General features: G+C 42.3%; 1 protein-coding gene across 1 annotated transcript in view; it reads right to left on the minus strand.

Moving 5' to 3' along the window:
* Nucleotides 1–19,559, minus strand: part of LOC142152200 (zinc-regulated GTPase metalloprotein activator 1B-like) — a 77,470-nt gene that overhangs the window by 47,363 nt on the left and 10,548 nt on the right. Inside the window, exons 2-8 of the mRNA XM_075208566.1 lie at nucleotides 19,268–19,393; nucleotides 18,396–18,482; nucleotides 17,527–17,623; nucleotides 16,455–16,546; nucleotides 7,888–7,947; nucleotides 7,102–7,139; nucleotides 2,635–2,681 (exon numbers count right to left, since the gene is read on the minus strand). Coding sequence (XP_075064667.1) covers nucleotides 2,635–2,681; nucleotides 7,102–7,139; nucleotides 7,888–7,947; nucleotides 16,455–16,546; nucleotides 17,527–17,623; nucleotides 18,396–18,482; nucleotides 19,268–19,373 — 527 coding nt within the window. The 5' untranslated portion in view covers nucleotides 19,374–19,393. The remainder of the gene's footprint in view (nucleotides 1–2,634; nucleotides 2,682–7,101; nucleotides 7,140–7,887; nucleotides 7,948–16,454; nucleotides 16,547–17,526; nucleotides 17,624–18,395; nucleotides 18,483–19,267; nucleotides 19,394–19,559) is intronic.

The following is a 19,559-nucleotide window of genomic DNA, read 5'->3' on the forward strand; positions in this document are numbered from 1 at the left end:
CGGGAAAGGGGGAGGGAGGATCCGCAAACGACGGGGCCCAAGAAGGAGGGAACGGAAGACAGGGAGACCCCCAGGGGGCAGGAGGGAGCGAGAGTGGACGTGGGGTGGAGGACCCTCGAGGAGGAGGGCTAAGTAACTGGAGAGCAGAGTTAGAAGTGGTGGAAACAGGAGGAGAGATGGCCCTGCTCAGAGGAGCGTACAATCTAAGGGGAGGGGTGGACAGACAGAGAGACGCAGGGGAGAGAGGGAGAGTAGGGGGATGGAGGCAGAAGATAAGGTAGGAAGTTAAGTGGGAGACAGAAAGGCTTTAAGAAAAAGGTGGGTTTTTAGGGCCCGTTTGAAACTGGACAGATTAGGGGAAGTTCTGATGGAGGGAGGGAGCTTGTTCCAGTGGAGGGGGGCAGCGCGGGCGAAGTTTTGGATACGCGCGTGGGAGGAGGTTATAAGGGGGGAAGAGAGGCGACGGTCAGAGTAAGAACGGAGAGGGCGGGATGGAGCATGTATAGAGAGGAGGGTGGAGATGTAGGGCGCAGTGGAGTTGGTGAGGGCCTTGTAGGCGAGTGTGAGGAGCTTAAAGAGGATTCTGAAGGGTAATGGGAGCCAGTGAAGGGCTAGGTAGAGGGGGGAGACAGAAGAGGAGCGGCGAGAAAGGAAAATAAGCCTATCGGCAGCGTTAAGAACAGATCGAAGGGGATAGAGATGAGAGTGGGGGAGGCCAGTGAGGAGGATGTTGCAGTAGTCCAGGCGGGAGATGATCAGAGAGTGGATAAGGCATTTGGTGGCATCTTGGGAGAGGAAGGGCCGGATGCGAGCGATGTTACGCAGCTGGAAGCGGCAGGATTTAGCAAGAGAGGGGATGTGGGGGCCAAAGGAGAGAGAGGAGTCGAGGATGACACCAAGGCAGCGAAGTTGAGGGACAGGGGAGATAGAGGTGTTGTCGACAGTGATGGAGAGGTCAGAAGGGGATGAGGTATGAGAGGGAGGAAAAACTATGAGCTCAGTTTTGGCAAGGTTAAGTTTGAGGAATCGAGAGGACATCCAGGAGGAGATGGCAGAGAGGCAGGCGGACACCCTAGAGAGGAGGGAGGGAGAGAGATCAGGAGAGGAGAGGTATAGTTGAATGTCGTCAGCGTAAAGGTGGTAGCTGAAGCCGAAGGAGCTGATTAGTTCACCCAGGGAGGAGGTGTATAGAGAGAAGAGTAAGGGTCCCAGAACAGAGCCCTGAGGGACCCCGACTGGAAGGGTGGACGGGGGGGGAGAGAGACCCAGAGGTGGTGACAGAGAAGAATCGGTGAGTAAGGTAAGAGGTGAACCAGGACAGGACTGTGCCGGAGAGGAGGAAAGACTGGAGGGTGTGAAGGAGGAGGGGGTGGTCAACGGTGTCAAAAGCTGCAGAGAGGTCAAGGAGGATAAGAAGGGAGAAGTGGCCCCTGTTTAGCAGAGAGGAGGTCATTGGTGACTTTAGCCAGGGCAGTTTCAGTGGAGTGGAGGGGGCGGAAACCAGACTGGAGAGGATCAAGGAGGGAGTATTCAGAAAGGTAGGAGGTGAGACGGCTGCAGACGAGCCTCTCGAGAATTTTGGAGGCAAAAGGGAGAAGAGAAATGGGGCGATAGTTCGAGAGAGAAGTGGGGTCGAGATTAGCTTTCTTAAGAATGGGGGATACGAGAGCATGTTTGAAGGGGGAGGGGAAGATGCCAGTGGAGAGGGAGAGATTAAAGAGGTGAGCGAGGTGGGAGCAGGTGGTGGGGGAAAGGGAGCGAAGAAGGTGGGAGGGGATGGGATCCAGGGAACAGGTAGTGGAGGGGGGGGGGGTGAAATGAGAGAGTGGACTTCCTCGCCGATGGTGGGACGGAAGGAGTGGAGGGGAAGGTGGTTGGGGGGGGAGGAAGGAAGAGTGGGAGGGGTGGAAGAGAGAGTGGAGGAGATTTCAAGTCGGATGGCCTCGATTTTAGAGGAGTACACTTTAGCCCCATATTCACCACACGCAAGCAGCAAACACAGATAGCAGGGTCTGATTAAATGTCCAGGCTGTCCTCACCTTCCATGCCAGGCTAATACGCGATAGGTAAAAACGAACACGACTTTAACTTAAAATCCTGCACACCCCCCCACCATCACCAACGTCTATGTTCCTGCATTTTTAAAACTTAGCTCCACTTCGCTTTTTAAAAGGGTCACGGCAACTTTTGTCCCTAATTAAATTGTCATTAAAATCAGGAGGTGTACACGAGCGCTACTGAGGGTGAAGATGAAAAGGGGGAGGGGGCTGTCATGCCCGTCACCATCCTTGTCTCCTACTATTTTATCCGCAAATGCTGGCCGAAGGATGACTCTCTGTCTTCAGCCTTTACCATGACAATACATCAAGATTAAAACTTTACTACACTTTTTCTATGTTGTCATTTTACTTTGGAGAATAACTATTATATCATATTTTAAAATAAATTTTGGTTCATAACTCTCCTGGTCACAATTTTGATACCCCAAAATTTTAGCACCCCCCCTTCCCCCACCCCCAACAAAAGAAAGCCTTGCAGCGTATTGGATAATCAGACCCTGACAGTTAATGCAATAAATGATACAACTAAAACAGTCACTCATGGCAGACACAACAAGAAGCATATCCATTTTACCTAGCAGCTTCGTTTATACAATCCTCTGGTTTCTCTTCCGTTAGGTGCTTAAAAAAATACAACAACAAAAAACTATTAAGACGTTTACTGCATACAAGATTAATGTATAATTTAGAGAATTAGCAGGTTCTATCTGCTTTATCTATACTAGTCAGTCCAAAAAGTTATCAATTTGTACATTCTGCACACACAGGTTGTTTAAGAATGAGAAGCTCTCATAGGGTAAAATGACATATTAGCCATACACAGCAATACAACAGTGCCACATAGTGGCCAAAAATACCCTCAAATTATGGTAAAAAAAAAATGCATTTGTTACCAAAAAAGCAACTATCAAGATGGAATATGATATTTATTTATTTTTACTTAAAAAAAAGACAGTTATCTACTGGTGCCAAAAAGTATGTTTTTACTAGTGTTTTTAACATTACTAAAAGCAAGCAAACAGGTATGAGCATGGGATCGGGGGGAGTCAACTTTTGGTCTGGGGGGTCAAACACAAGCAAGTGGTCCAGGCTCTTATACCGGAGCAGCAGAATGGAAAAATGGTTTTGAAGAAAACTATTTGGGCATGGTTTGTCTAATTCAAACCATATTATATATTTGAATACATTTTATGTCAAAATGCTATAACGAAATGTAACATGTCCCAAATGACTAGTACTTAATACAGACTATTCTAATGAACTCTGTACAATGAAGAAAGTATCCTAGTGACCTCTATACATACCCCACCTACAGTCAAAAGTTATCTCCCAGCTCTGCAGAGTTTGTCGGTTTCAAGACAGCATCATACCCAGTAGTCAGCACAGTGCTTGGTGGGTAGTTCCAGCCACTCACCAGTCAATGCCTGGGAACCTCTGTACTGAATGGCAAATGACAAGCTCTATCCACTAATTAGCATGCCTCTCTGCCATCTCCTCCTGGATATCCTCTAGATTTTTTAAACTCAATCTTGCTAAAACTGAACTCATTGTCTTTCCTCCCTCTCGTACCTCCTTCCCCTCTGACCTCTCTATCAATGTTGACAACTCATCTATCTCCCCTGTTCCCCAACTCCGCTGCCTAGGTGTCATCCTCGACTCCTCTCTCTCCTTTGCCCCTCACATTCACTCTCTCGCCAAATCCTGCCGTTTCCAGCTTCGCAACATTGCCCGCATTCGGCCCTTCCTCTCCCAGGATGCCACCAAATCTCTCGTCCACTCTCTGATCATCTCCCGCTTGGACTACTGCAACCTTCTCCTTATCGGCCTCCCCCTCTCTAATCTCGCTCCCCTTAGATCTGTACTTAACGCCGCTGCTAGACTTATTTTCCTCTCTCGCCGTTCCACCTCTGTCTCTCCACTCTACCAAGCCCTTCACTGGCTCCCCTTCCCCTACAGAATCCTTTTCAAGCTCCTCACTCTGACTTACAAGGCCCTCGCCAACTCCACTGCTCCCTACATCTCTAACCTTATCTCTATTCACACTCCCTCCCGCCCACTGCGATCGTCCAATGATCGTCGTCTCTCTTCCCCTCTGATTACCTCCTCTCACGCACGTATCCAAGACTTCTCCCGCGCCGCTCCCCTCCATTGGAACAAGCTCCCCCGCTCCATCAGAACTTCCCCTAATCTGTCCTCTTTCAAACGAACATTAAAAACCCACCTTTTCCTTAAAGCCTTCCAGTCTCATGCCTAAACTCCCACCGGTCGGCTACCTTTCTTTCTCACCCCTTCTTCCCTTCTCCCCCTTCCTCGACTCCGTCTCCGTTTCTCCCGTCTCTCCGTCTCACCCATGTGTCTGTCTGTCTTCCCCTCCCTTTAGATTGTTCGCTCCTTTGAGCAGGGCTCTCCTACCTCCTGTTTCCATCACTTTTAACTGCGCTCTCCAGCTACTCTGCTTACCTCCTCTCAGTCCCTCTGCCCTCTGTCTCCTCTCGCTTCTCTCCGCTCCCCTCAGTGACTCTCAACCTGTCATCTGTGCCCACCCTCTTGGGCCATAGTTACCTGCCTATACTCACTTTTCCCCTCCCTCCCTCTCTTTCATGCTGTGCCTGAGCCCCCAGAGTTATAGTGCTTACTGTTACTTGTACTGTGCTGTTTCACCTTGTACTGTGCCATTGTTTGTCCCTGTACGGCGCTACGGATACTTTGTGGCGCCCTATAAATAAAAATTAATAATAATAATAATAATGCTTAACCACCATCATACCCTGTACTTCTGTGGCTGCACAGCAGCAGGCAGTTGGTATCCCCCCTATCTAAAGTGAACACAAATGGCTTGGTCCAGTGCCTTCCACCAACCACAGGTCTGTTCGTTTGACATGCAGTGTCACTGGTCTATTCTTAATGCCAGCGGGTAAGCAGTCGAACTTTGATCAAATAACTTTTGCATTGTCATTGAGGCTTCCTTTCCATAAACATCCCAGATTAGAACACACCATGCAACTAGAGACTGGCACTGCTAACCTGGGCCATGGAGTCTGATTAAAACACTGTTTTCAAGGAGAAAATCTGTAATTGAGTGATGGACTTCGTAACAGGAATACCACAGGTCGCAACTAACAGTCACCATTAGGTATCCACAAAAGTAGGGGTTAATTTAATGCTAAGCTAGACAAGATTAATTTGCTTTATCTTGCTAAATGAATTACGGAGCAAATTTCAGAAGCTACTTTTAATCTGATGTTTTGAATATAGACCAACATTTTATTTCAAGATTTTAGTAGAGGAACAAACCATACAATGCCTAACATCTAATTATTTTGATGTGAAAGTTGCTTTGTCTCATGCACTTGAGATCAGATGTTTAAAAATATGGAAAGCATGGTCTAACAATTTTTCTGAAGTTCCTCTGCAACGGGAGCAGGAGAGGGAGAAAGAGGGTACATAAGTGTGAGTGACCATATATACAGCATAATGTTTGAACTGATGTACATAATTATGTTTATTATTATAGCCTTAGCACAGTGTGTGTATGTAGTATGTGTGTGCGTGCGTGCGTATATGGTATGGCAGTGATTAGTGTGACTGGGCTTGGAGATATATTGTCAAATAAATATGTTTATCCTCAGTGTAGGGGGGCCTTTCGCGCCTTCTGTTCTTTTTTTTTTTTTTTTTTTAACCCAAACTAGCATTGCTGTAAAGTACTCTGTGGCATTTACCCATTGAAGAAAAAAAAAAATGCTAGGAGTGGACATGTCAGGCCTAGTGAGGATGCACCTGTCATGTCATGTTGTCCAATCATTTGTCCATGATGAAAAAATAAATATTTCAGATCTCTGGGTGACAGTCCCATTAGAGTGATCGCCAATGATATCAATTACCACTTCAGTTTCAATTTAGCAGTGTGGTGACACAGCAACGGGTCTCGGAGTGGCCTGTGGTGATTCAGGTCTGTGAGGCATGACACTCTTTAAATTGCTCCCTATTGTTCTACTGTCACTGCTTGCATTGGCTTGAAAGAAACCCAGCGATTTTCAGCTATTGAGGTCAAGGCCTGCAGGCAAGGGAATTGAACAAGCTAGCACATCTACTGCAGGAAAGTGAAAAGTTACTTCTCTCTATAACAGCCGTGCTTTGAAGAGTTCTATTATGATGACAGAATTACAATTTAGTGGCGATGGATAGTTACAGAAACAGAAAGGTTTTGGAGGGGCTGACAAAGATGTTCAACTTTTAAGACTTATCTGTTAGTCATATTGTTTTTCCTTTTTGGCATTATTTACCAAACAGCCATATGACTCATTTTAGTCAGAAATGACAAAGAATATGGCAGCGCGCATAAAATGAAGTGGAAGAAAACAAAGAAGATTGGGCTTAAAATAAGAGAGTCTGAGCAAAATGAAAGATGAAGGCAAGAACATTCAGTTTAAAAAAGTCACAACAATAATAAACTTTTGCAAATAACCCTCTAAATTTGGAGGTGAAATGTAATTGCTAAATAAGTTCTTCAATAGACAGTGCTGAAGTTTTCATACTACACAGAACAAAAGACAAACTTTATGGCTGGGAATATCTGTTTTCTGCCATGTGAAAATACAAACAGTTTGGTAGATGCTGCAGTTTAGACTTACAACAGACATAGCCGGGACTACCGACACAAATTTACAGACTGAATACATATGATACATCCAGGCTCTTGTGTGTTATTATTTAACACTTACCAGATACATGATGAGATGTTGCTGCCCTTTCAACACTTGATTATAATAAAACTCACCAACTGTGGTCCTATATACAGATTTTTAATTCATGCCTTGTATCTGTACTATCTAAATTAAGATATGTGGTTCAGAGAGATTTGGGAATACCTAAAATATATGTCAATAATCTATATGGGAATGACTAACCGAGAAAATTCAACTATAAATTAGGTTAAGTAAAAAAAAAAGTCATATAGCCATCTATTATTTTGTTTACATTTTGAGGCTATTGGGGTATTTAACACCTACAATATGTCAAACTTACACAGTTAGCTACTTACCTGCAAAGCATACTTGGCATCAACCACTGATACGATGCCTGTAGAAGGAATATAGAGCTGAAAAGCAATGTAGTAGCTTTGTCTAACATCACAAATAGAATGCAAATATTAAACAAAAAGCAAATCCTCTTTACAAAATGTTATGTTCCACCAAAGATTATGCAAAACTTTACAGATACATGCAAAATATATATATAATTTAAAATAAATAGGTTTTCATTTATTTCCTTTAAAGGCCAACATCTAGAGTCATGCGTTACTCCACACACATGCATCTGTAAGGATATACAAAGTGATGCACAGGCAAACCATTGGCTAAAATGTAAAAAAAAAAAAACAACCTGAAAATAAATCTCCCAGAAGCTTCTCATAAGAAGGGTTTCCATGATTAAAAAAAATATAATAAAAAAAAAAAAAATCACATTCTAAATTAAATAAAATAAAAAAATGAACAAAGCAAGCAGCACAACAGCAAAAGCATCAAAACACTAAATGTATGTGCTACAGGTTACGAGATACCAAAAGCAACATTTGGGATTTATTGTTAATGTTTTAATCTGTTTAAGCTTTCATTTAAATACAGTTCTATTTTTTTACAACTGCTATAGACTTTTTTTTTTGTTTAAATATTTTATTTTCTTGGGATTATTTCATTTTCCTTCATTTTGTACAAAAATGCTAATATATCACTAGTGATATAATATGACGAAAAGTAAAATAAAATCTATAATTATCTATGAACAGAACATAATACTATTGGAAATACTTGTACCATATTTTGCTTACCATCCAGATATATATCACTTCCCAGCTCAGCATCAACCCAAAACATGGAAGCCACAGCACCTGACAGCATATGAAACATAAATAAAACCATCATTATCAAGGCATATTAAGTCACTCCATTCTTCATAAAGTCAGCTATGTAGCATGTGAGACAATACATCCCACAATTCACATCTAATCACATATCAGGACTGTTCTACGGTAATCTGCAGGATTTTTAAAGTGATACATAAACCATTGCTTTAAAAATGAAGACAGTTTTCAGCCCAAAAGCTTGCTGGTCTAGCCGTGAATTATGTTTTTCTTTTTTTTTTAATTCCAGTATTTTTATTCGAAATTTTCGTGGTACATACATACCAACAATCAAACAACAACAAACAAATACAGAAAAAAGAAAATACAGTCGCAAATATGCCAACATTAAATATAAAATGTCAGATACATTGTAAGACACCAGTATCGCATAATGATAACATTTGAACAATACTCAATTAGGAATATACATCGTAAATGCTCTTACATACATACGCTGCAGAGGCGGGGCTCTACTTTTTGTTATAAACTTTATTAATATTATTATGTATTTGGGACATCATGACTCGGGGATACAAAATAAAATGGAGACTCCACCCACCTGTACCATATACTCTCAAACTTTGGCAATGCCTGCCTGCTCGTGTAAACAAATCTTTCATGCCCTACAGTGGCATTAACCAGGATTTTCCAACTCCTAATTGTGGGACTCGTCGGGGCCAACCATAAGCGGGCTATGCTAACCTTAGCCACCATAAACAACTGGGAAATATACATTTTTGTCAGCTTGTTAACCTTTCTCTTCAGACGGAGCCCAAATAAACAGGTGGCCGATGATCTAAGTGGAACTTCAATTCCCGTTTTTTGAACACATCGTATGACTCTTCGCCAGAAGGTTTGTATACAGGGACATTCCCAAATGAGATGCCAGAAACTGCCATTTTCTGAGTTACATTTTGGACATTTAGAAGTGCTATCCGGGCGGAACTTAGCCAGCCTAATAGGAGTCAAGTAGGCCCTATGCAGAATGAACACCTGTATTTGCTGGAATTTTAATGATGCTGTATAGCCACTAGTGCTATCCATGACCATCCCCCATTCTTTGTCTGTTAAGGGACCAATATCTATTTCCCATTGATTTCTCAGGTCGTTCAAGTCATTCACTGTGGATTCATGCAAAAGACAAGAGTACATACATGAAATCAGACCCCTGTTACTCAAAGCCTGTAACTGCTTTCTCAGTGGGGCTATAGCAATCACTGGTGGCTCCCCTTTAAATTGTGTGTACAAGGCATGTCTCAGTTGGGAGGTAGAAAAAAAACATTGTTCTAGGCACAGAAAATTCCCTGGACAACTGTTCAAAAGATTTGAGAACATTTACTTCATATAATTGACCTACAGTTACCACACCATACCGGGACCACCGCCTGGACCCCACCACTGTGTCCAACTCCCTCAATTTCCTCGTTCCCCAAATAGGAGTACATGGATCAATATCTGTAAATCCCACCATTTTATTACTGACTGCCCAAACCTTAATTGCCTGAATCAAGAGCGGAGAAGCCTGTGGGCTGAGTCACCCGGACAACAGTGACTGCAAAGGCGTATGATTGGCATTAAATTGATGAACTAATACCCAGTGCAGATCCTGGTAACCCGGATCAGAGATCCATGCCTTAAGGTGGGTCAGTTGAGAGGCAATATAGTACAATTTTAAATTAGGAAACGCAAGACCACCACTAGCCCTGGACCTGCACAACGAGCTGAGCTTAACCTTGGCCCTCCCCAGACCAGAGAGGTCAAATAACGGTCAACACTACGAAAGAAGGAGGGTGGGATATATATATAGGTGACTGCTGAAGTATATATAAAAACCTTGGCTGCACCACCATCTTAATTAAGTTTATCCTGCCAGACACAGAAAGAGGGAGTTCCCTCCACACATGTATTTTTGATTTAAGATATTCAACCTGCGGTTGTAAATTTAGTTCCACAAACTATGAGGGGGTGTTATTAATCCATATTCCCAGGTACTTAAATTTTGATGTTTACCTCAGTTGGAGATCTTTTATTGGAGTAACTGGACATTTCCAGCCCACTGGGAACACACTGGACTTATCCCAATTAATTTTCAGACCGGAGAATAACCCAAAATGATCAACCACCCTCAGGAGAGTACCCAGAGATTCCTTATGATCAGCAAGAAACAGCAGCATATCGTCAGCGTATAACGTCACCTTATCCTCCCTATGCTCTGATTGAAGACCCTTAATATCTTTGTCCTTACGAATCAGGCAGGGCAGTGGCTCTATTGCTAGTGCGAACAAAGCAGGAGACAATGGGCATCCCTGCCTAGTGCCCCGTTCCAATTGAAATGGCTGTGAAAGAAGGCCGTTCACACATACCTGAACTACAGGATGTGAATAAAGTAACTTGACCCATTTTATGAAATTGGAACCCACCCCAAAACGGGATAACACCTCCCACAAGTACGGCCACTCCACCGAGTCGAACGCCTTAGCCTCATCGAGGGAAACCACCACTTTGCTCTCCTCAGGAGGCGACCGCACCTGTAAGAGGGTATATAATCTCCTAAGGTTAATAGATGTGGACTTGCCCGGCATGAACCCAGTCTGATCTGGGTGAATCAATTCCAACACCACCCTATTTAGCCTCAGTGCCAGCAGTTTAGCCAAGATCTTTACATCACACGTCAGGAGTGAGGTCGGGCGATATGACTCTGGGTACAATCGATCTTTACCTGATTTAGGTAACACCACCATCCCTGCCTCCACAATGGAGGGGGAGAGGGCATTGGCCTCGCACAGCCCGCTGAATGTGTCCAACAATTTAGCTACAAAGAAGGATCAATGTTTTTTATACATTTCAATGGGTATGCCATCTATTCCAGGCGCCTTTCCATTAGAGAATGACATAATGGCCATATCAATCTCTTCTTCAGTAAAAGGAGAGTCCAGATACTCCCTACTAGCCGCAGAGAGTGTGGGAAGAACAATAGCATACAAGTATACTTGTAAGGTAGCCAAATCATATTGAACCTGTGACTTATATGTACTAGCGTAATATTTGTAAAAAACCTCAACAATATCAGGCATCAGGAATTTCTTAGCCCCGCTTTCATCACAAATGACTGGAACAGCCGCATTTGCCCTCTCAACCCTCGCCAGGTATGCCAAAAAACTGCCATTTCTATCTCCCTCAGCATACTGCACATGTTTAGAGAAAAGAAATTTACGTTTGGATTTATCAAACACATAATTTAACCACTCCCTCTGAGCCACCTGCCAAATACATCTTGAAGCCTCGGTTCTACCATTTATATATTGCCCTTCTAATAATTTGCATTTGTCCTCCAATTCTTTTCTTTATGCCTAGACGACTTTTTAATTTCCGCCACACTGACAATTAATGTCCCCCTCAGAAAAGCTTTAAAAGTGTCCCATACCATGGGGGGGTCGTGCTGTACCAGAGTTATCCATGAAAAACCCTTCCCACTGTGTCACCAATGTTGCCCCTGTACCCATCAAGGAAAGCCAAAAGGGGTTCAACTTCCAAAAGGACTGACCTCTAACAATAGCAAAATCAATATTCAGAAGAAGAGGCGAGTGATCAGAGATTCCTCTAGCCTTGTATTCCACCCCCCGTACCGCCGGCACCAGAGAGTGCGGCAGCAAAGCCAAATCAATCCTCGAGAATGCATTGTATGATGTAGAAAAACAGGAGAATTGCACCTCTTCTGGATATCTTAAGCGCCAAACATCTACCAAGCCCAACTCACCTACTAGGGCAGCAAAGGCCGACACAGAATTACTGACTGCAAGATTTTGTTCTCTCCATCTATCTATAGATTTATTCATCACATTGTTAAAGTCCCCTATGCATATAGTAGGAATCTCCGGAGACATTGCCATAAACTCACCACATTTTTTTAAAACTTCACTATTGTACGGAGGGGGTATATACACCACCAGGAGGAGCACCGGAACCCAATTAATGACTGATTTCATTAAGACAAATCTCCCTATCTGATCCACCTGTATTTTTTCCAGGGTGAAACTAAGACGCTTATGAACCAATACAGTAACCCCTCGAGAATTAGTTATGTGTGTGGAGTGGTACGCACCACCTACCCATGACTTTTTAAGGGAGTGTTCTTTCACCATGCAGATGGGTCTCCAATAAACAGATTATGTCAGGATAATTTTTTCTAATTTGACGTATAACAAGGGAGCGCTTTACACGATTGTTTAAACCTCGCAGATTCCAGGAGAGAATTCTCAGCTCCCTGTCAGATGTACCAGAACACATACATTAAGCATAAAATCTTGTAACAGGTCCCCCAAGACCCACTGCCCTGTATCCCACAACCCCGCAGAGCATACACATTCAAGTATACATGTAATCTTACAAAAGCATTGGTCATATTTTTGCGAACACATAACAGCACTCAGACTAAATTAGTAACCTTAACACTAAACCCCTACCCCCACCCTGTATACTCCACCCAACTAAAGTATACCTCAGACCCAAACAGTAATTAACTTAGAATACCCAACGAGCCAGCATACAGCCACCCGCCAAGCCCGCACTGTGCAAGACAGCCCGATTTCAACAAGACAGGCTGCCCGCCAACCAGCAGGGTAGACAGGAATAAAGTACAAGGACAAAGAAAAAAAAAACAAGGGAAATGAGAAAAGGGAGATAAGGGGGGCAAACTGAGACCAGAATAGGCCTTAAAGCCATGGGCTCTCCAGCCCGTTGCCTCATACATGAATCTTAGAGCAACCTTATTTCTCATTGACACATTTTAAACCTCAATAAGCGTAATAAGTACCAAGAAGAACACTATACATAATGCATAATGTAACTCAGCACCAGAATGTCCCGAGGACGTAGTAGAGGGATGCCAGAGTACTCATCCGACATCCCGTTTCAGCGTCCTCCAGCAGCCAGTCGATCCAGCCAGGCAGCGGCTTCACGCGGTGTATCGAAAAAAGGATGTGCGACCCTCTGAGACTACACGCAGCCTAGCAGGGAAGATCATGGCATATGGGATCTGTAGGTCACGCAATCTTCTCTTCACCGGAATAAACTAGGCCCTATTCTTTTGAACATCCAGAGCAAAGTCAGGATACACTGCTACTCGTTGACCAGTATATTCCACTGGGCCTTTCTGCCTAGCTAGGCGTAATACAGCATCACGATCACGATAGTGCAGGAATTTGGCTATGAATGTCCGCGGAGGAGCTCCAGGCGGAGATGCCTGAGTTGGAATGCAATGTGCTCGCTCCACTGCAAATTGGGCAGTAAACGAATCTGTGCCAAATAATTGGATTAACCATTTCTCCAGGAAAGATTCTGGAGCAGTGCCCTCCACCTTCTCAGGCAGCCCCACCAAACGAATGTTGCTGCGACGTAGTCGCCCCTCGATATCCGTGAGCTTTTGCCTGAAAAGGGAGGCCTGGGACTCCAGACCCTCCAACCGACCTCCAACCGGTGCAGAACCATCCTCCAACGTGGACACACGGGCCTCTACCTCGCCCACTCTCTCCCTGATCTTCTGTACATCCTGCCGGAGAAGAGATACATCCACCTGTACTTCTGCAATTTTATCAGTCGCCCGCTTCTCAGACGCCCTGATGGCCTGCAGGACCTGCTGTAACGTGACCTCCAGTTCAGCCTGCGGTACTGACAAAGGAGGAGAATGTGATGTTTCACCTGAGCCAGTAACATTCGTGAAGGATCGGGCAAAACGTTCGTTTTCCCGCCGCGGCGGATTGACCATGCTTCCCCATGGTTTTACACAGCAAAGTGGGTAGTATTTCTCCTATGAGCTTGTATATGACAGAGAATCAGGGCTCAACAAGACAGTTATGCTTCAGAGTTATACTGCCAACAGGCTATACAGTCTGACCCCGCAGAACTTGGTAAATGGCCGCCAGCTATAATCACCCTCCACCAGATGGTATATGTAGAGCAGTCACAGTACCAGTAGCAGACTTTAAAAGGCCCAAACAGATTCTGGTAATATGCAGATTAATCCTCAAGTAATAGCATAAAACATCTATATCTCCAGTGTAGATTGATTGTGCACAGGCTGCTACACCACGCTCTGTAACCCATAAGCAGTGACTCACTTGAATTCAGCCAGAAGGCAATATGGCGCCCGGAGCGTGTAATGGCGCAAAATGAGGGGAACCGACTGCCCTGGTCAGCCGCTCAGTATGACAGACCCAGCCAAGGAGCCTCCGATTGCTGGACAGGTAAGTCCCTCCAGATGAGCCAGACAGTTAAGCAGCGGTCGCGCTGCAGACTTATAGCGCTCTGTCCTCCTGACTCCACCAGCGCTTCACCCACGGCACCTCAGGCACAATATTCCGCTCCCCTCTGCGCAGCAGACGCTATCAGCGTCTACCTGTTTTCATCTGCAGGGCTTCAGGAGTCACGTTCTACACTCGGTGAGCAGTTTTAGTCGATTTTAGTCGATATGCAGGAGATATCAGGATGTTCAGGCTGGAGAGCTTGTAACAGTACGTGCTACTCCATGCTTGTCCAGGCCACGCCCCCCGTGAATTATGTTTTACTGCAATTGTCCTTTACATTCAGTGACTAGTTAACATGCCTTACTTTTATTACGCTTATTTTTTAGAAGCTTATCCTCTGAATTTCCAGGCGACAAATATATGATGCTCGTCGCTCACCTATTGTTATAGTTGCTTTACCTGTCAGTGACAATAATCACTAAATGGTGACCAGCCTCCTTGTTTAAAACTACATTAGCATGTTTAATATGTGAGCAGCTCTTAAACAAAGGCTTAGCATGATATATAGACAGTTTGTATTGCCCTGTTGAATTAAAGGATGACAGGTTAAATTAATTACATAAGTACCAATGATCTTGTGGTTATTACAATGCCATCTCTTATCCTGAAGGCATGATCCCAGACTTTAAACACATATCATTTTACCACTGGAACATAACTGAACTGATACACAATGTCTGACACCTAAACATAATTTAATAAGCTTAGCTCTCAAAGCTCTGAGTGATAGGTGCCTTTTCAGGGAACTTGTAAATAATAAAACTCTGCCTTTTATATTTAAATAACTTGCGTTAAAACGTCTCTTTGCAGCAACATCACCAGGAGACAAACACTGACAGCAGATAGCCATTGTACTTTCTGAAAAGCATCACGGCCCCGTGCATGACAGGCCTGTCCAAACAGATGAGCAGCAATGGTAACAGAGCTTGCTGAGGCGTCTGCAGCCGTCTTCCTGACATGATCAGATGTGGTTCTCCAAGCATCACTTTGTGTCAACATTGTAATACCTGTCAGCTGCTTGCAGTGCTTACCCATGCAGGATATAGTAAGGACCACAATCCTGATGGTTTTCTGATACCAATTGATTCATGTCCCAAAAAACCTAATAGTTTTCCAATTTGGCTGAAATGGGGTTTGCAAGTAACAGGGGCTGAATCAATGGCTTATCTTTTAAATGAAATTACTTTAGCATGACAATTATTTGGCTAGGAACCTGTGTGTGTCAGGCTGATAAATGAGAAATAACTCGAGTGCCAATAGGGATTGTTTCATAGTGACAAGGTTACAACCAGCTTTCATTTTAAGGACATTACAATTAGTTAGGGTAGTTTTTATCATGTTAATGGTGCCAAGAGGGAAGGTAAAATCCTATTCCATCTGGCTGGACAGTGAAATAATAAAACACAACATTTCCCATCTAGTCGGATAAAACTTTACAATGTAGTTGAGAGTATCTCACAAATTACAGAGGTCTAGGACAGTTAACCCCGTCATTCTGTTAATAGAGAAGGATATTTATAGTAAAAAAGAAAGTTAGCATCAGTGGAGATTTTCTTTATTTCACTTCATTAAAACACTAAGAAATGAATTGCTATGAACTCAGAGCAGCCTATGCAACGACAACCTAAACTCCATTGTGTAATTGTTTCTCTTACCTACTTCCCTCTCCTCCAGTCCCCACGAATGCCCCCTCCCCTTCCCACTGGAGTGGGTTACAATGCTTAACATCCAACTAGCCTATCTTTTCCTCTTAGAAAAGTTCTAATATATAACTCCAAAATGCCTGTGAAACATCAAGCCAGTATTGTGCCATATTAATGTTTTACAGGATAGCTGAAATACTTAATTATTTTCTACCAAGATAACAAAGTCACAAATAGCTATTTTCACTGAAACAGTACTGCAAAACAAATACAAATTCACTGTGACGTCAATTCAACTTGAACACATGCCCCTGTATAATAACATTTATAATGTTTGCAATGATGCTGGTTATTAGTAGTTATTGAATACAGCCTGTAACAGACAAGGAAGGTGGTAACACAACTAGTAAACCTGCAGCTGCTGAGTGAGAGAAGTTACAGTACACATCTAACAAGACTCAGACTAAAACGGCAGAAAATGCCAATGGGAAGACCGATTATGTTACTTCTTCATTAGTGTACAAATACAATGTTATATTGTGGGTACCTGGATCGGCTAAACCTGTTGTTTCCAGCAGTATGTAGTCAAACTTCCCTTTCTTCTGCATTAGATTTTCTATTGCTTTCAATCCATTGTCCCTGTAGCAAAAGGTACATCGTTTACAGGCTATAAACAGGAGTATATTACTTCATTAGCTGAGGGCAAAGGAGAGGGTAGGAGGCTAATTATAATCACTGGAGTGCAGATGAAATAGCTTCCCCCAGAAAGCATGGAAAGAGCATTATGACATTTAAATTTGGTATGTTATGTTTTATGATCAACACCATTAATGCTTCTGGACACTACATCCAACCCCACTCTGATTACTGTGCACAAAATCAGATTTCAGACCCACTGAAGTTGCTTTAATGTTTTGTCTCTAGTAATGTGGACTAGTGTTTAGGAGCTCAGTGGATCTTCTGGTAGACTTATTTACCCTCGTTAAACCCAAAAAATTAAACCTGTTACGCCCTAAAAACCGCAATGCTAGTAATAGTTGTAAGACATCACTAGAAACAATGGTTTCTAGTTACATACCCAGCAACGTCTTTGCTAGCAATAAAAATGCTGGTAAAACGCATGTAACAATCACCAGTGGGTACGAGTCCTTACTTAGCTAACACCAGAGACAATTCTAGACAAATGCCTAATTATACTCCCAGCCTGACCTGGATTTCCTCCAGACCGCACAGCAGGAAGTGTATAGATGAAGTAGGCCCAGGAGGGAATAGTGCAGTAGAATAGCTCAAATTAGATGGCCCGTATCCTTATGATTGGCCCTTTCCATAGGATATGGACATACAATTGTGTATGGAGCATAGATGGTAATTATGATCAAAAAGGACAACTTGGGGGATACTGCATAAAGCACTAAACTTAATAGTAGCAATAGTAGAAATAGTAATTATTAATCTATATCACATTCATACTGAGACAGTTGCTTGTATTAGATGTTCAGCTATCTACAACCCTTACCATTTATAAATAATTTTCAATATTAATTAATGCAAACTCTAGAGCTGATGTTTCTCACATGTGCTCATTATAGGTATTCATCTGTCTACCAAACTTCACTTACTTGACTGAACAACACAGGCATCCATTTCTCAACTCCAACCACTCCTCATACAGTTCTCCAGCCTGACTGATGGCTAAAGACTTCTCCACAGCACTTCCTGTAAAACATACAAATTAAAGAATTGCAGAAAACATGGCATATTATAATTAATGACAAGTAATATTGCTACAAACAGCCTCATTTACATTTTCACATTGCAATGGGAGCTCTGTATATATGTTTACAGGACTTGTCACCAAGTTATGGGGGTGTAATGTAAAAGTAAATAAACAACATGAATCGGATATAAGAATGTCGCCCAACGTAGACCTCTGCCTGATTCACTCTAGATTTTGAACCCTGATTTGTGTCGCCATAGTAGCATCAAAATATAGATCTCAAAACCAACTGGGTTGATCCTAGGTGCAAAGATGGGGATCAGTGTCATCACTAGAATTGTTAATGCAATTTTAAAACAATTTACCATTGTTTGGATGCCATAGAACCACTATAGCCCACAAGAATAGAGTACTTTAAGGGGCAAGATTCAGACCAAGGACAGCAAACAGTGAACTAAACATGTTGACAAGACTTCAAAAAGCTGCATTTACCTCTATAGTTTAATTGAACCCAAAAACATAGCTAATAAGTTTTTTATTGCTTTACAATTCAGAAACTAAACTCACTGAAAGAGTGAGATGGGTTTGGGCAACATGCAACTCTCCTACAGGTGCTATCAATCTGGGTCATATCAAGGACAATACAAACAATAACAGCTCATGTGTACACTTGTGATTGCTATGTTATATATCAGTGTAACAAACTACTTACAATGTTTTTGTTTTGCACTCTACAGTCATTCTATCATAATAATTGCAATCACATATTACCTTCACCAAACTCATTAACAATGACTGCAATTCTCTTGTTGTGCTGTTCAGTCAAAATATAATTCAAAAGTGTTGTCTTTCCAGCCCCTAAATGATTGAAAAAGAGACATAATTTAAATATTCAGAAGAAAATACTCAAACATCCCTCCTTATCTTACATAGGCTACACCGAGAGTCACAAACACAGTTGTCACAGAGTATATTTTGGGGAACATTCCAGCTGAGCACAATTAGGTTATCACTAGCATTATAAGCTGAGGTGACTTTTTCTTTCAAATAAATAAAATATATTCTGCTAGTGGTTACCACAGTGTTATGTATGGTTAGAATAGGTCAGCTTTAAACAGTTGCTATATCATGTGGCTCCACAAAAAGGCAGTGTTGTACCACTTAAAACTAAATTATCAGTTTGAAAAAAAAAAGGAACAGGAAGGTGGATTTTAATTACAAGTAACAAGATGTAAAATATATCATAAGAGGCTATAGCAGTGTAATAACCTATAAAAGAAAATACATTATTGCCTGGACAACTGATATTTCAATGTGTTTTTACCTCTGTATCCTTAGGATTCTCACGTGAATTTTAAGATATAAGTTTTATAGATAAAATGATGAACTGTTTTATATAAAAACACAAGAGCACTAGCGGAATCCACTATAACACAGAAAATTCTGACATCAGTCAAGATTTTATGTGACAACTTCTGATGAGAGACAATAAATGTAAATGGGATCACGCTTGTTATATTTATTTTCTTTATTAATATTAAACTATTGCTATTTTGCAAATGTGCTTCATCACCCAAAAAATTAATTTTCAATTTTTCTTATAAGTCTTTTTTTATGGAGTGAACTTTTGTACAGATTCTTACCCAAATAACCTGTTATGATAGTGACTGGAATCTTGCACTGTGGCTGATTGGTTTGTAGGAAATCTATTATGGGAACAAGTTCTGGGCAGTCTTCTTCTTCCTCCATCAAGGCAGCAGGAGCTTATACTGCAAACAAAAATGATTATGGGAAATAGATTATTTTTCATTACAGAATATCCTACAAGACCCGGGGGTTTCGTTGAGCTGAAATAATCCTCTCACAATAAAATAACTTGCTGGCATATCCTAGTGACAAGGGATGAGAGACATAACTTGGGGTGTGGCAAGGTCT

The sequence above is a fragment of the Mixophyes fleayi genome, chromosome 1 (assembly GCF_038048845.1).
Source record: "Mixophyes fleayi isolate aMixFle1 chromosome 1, aMixFle1.hap1, whole genome shotgun sequence".
NCBI lineage: Eukaryota > Metazoa > Chordata > Amphibia > Anura > Limnodynastidae > Mixophyes > Mixophyes fleayi.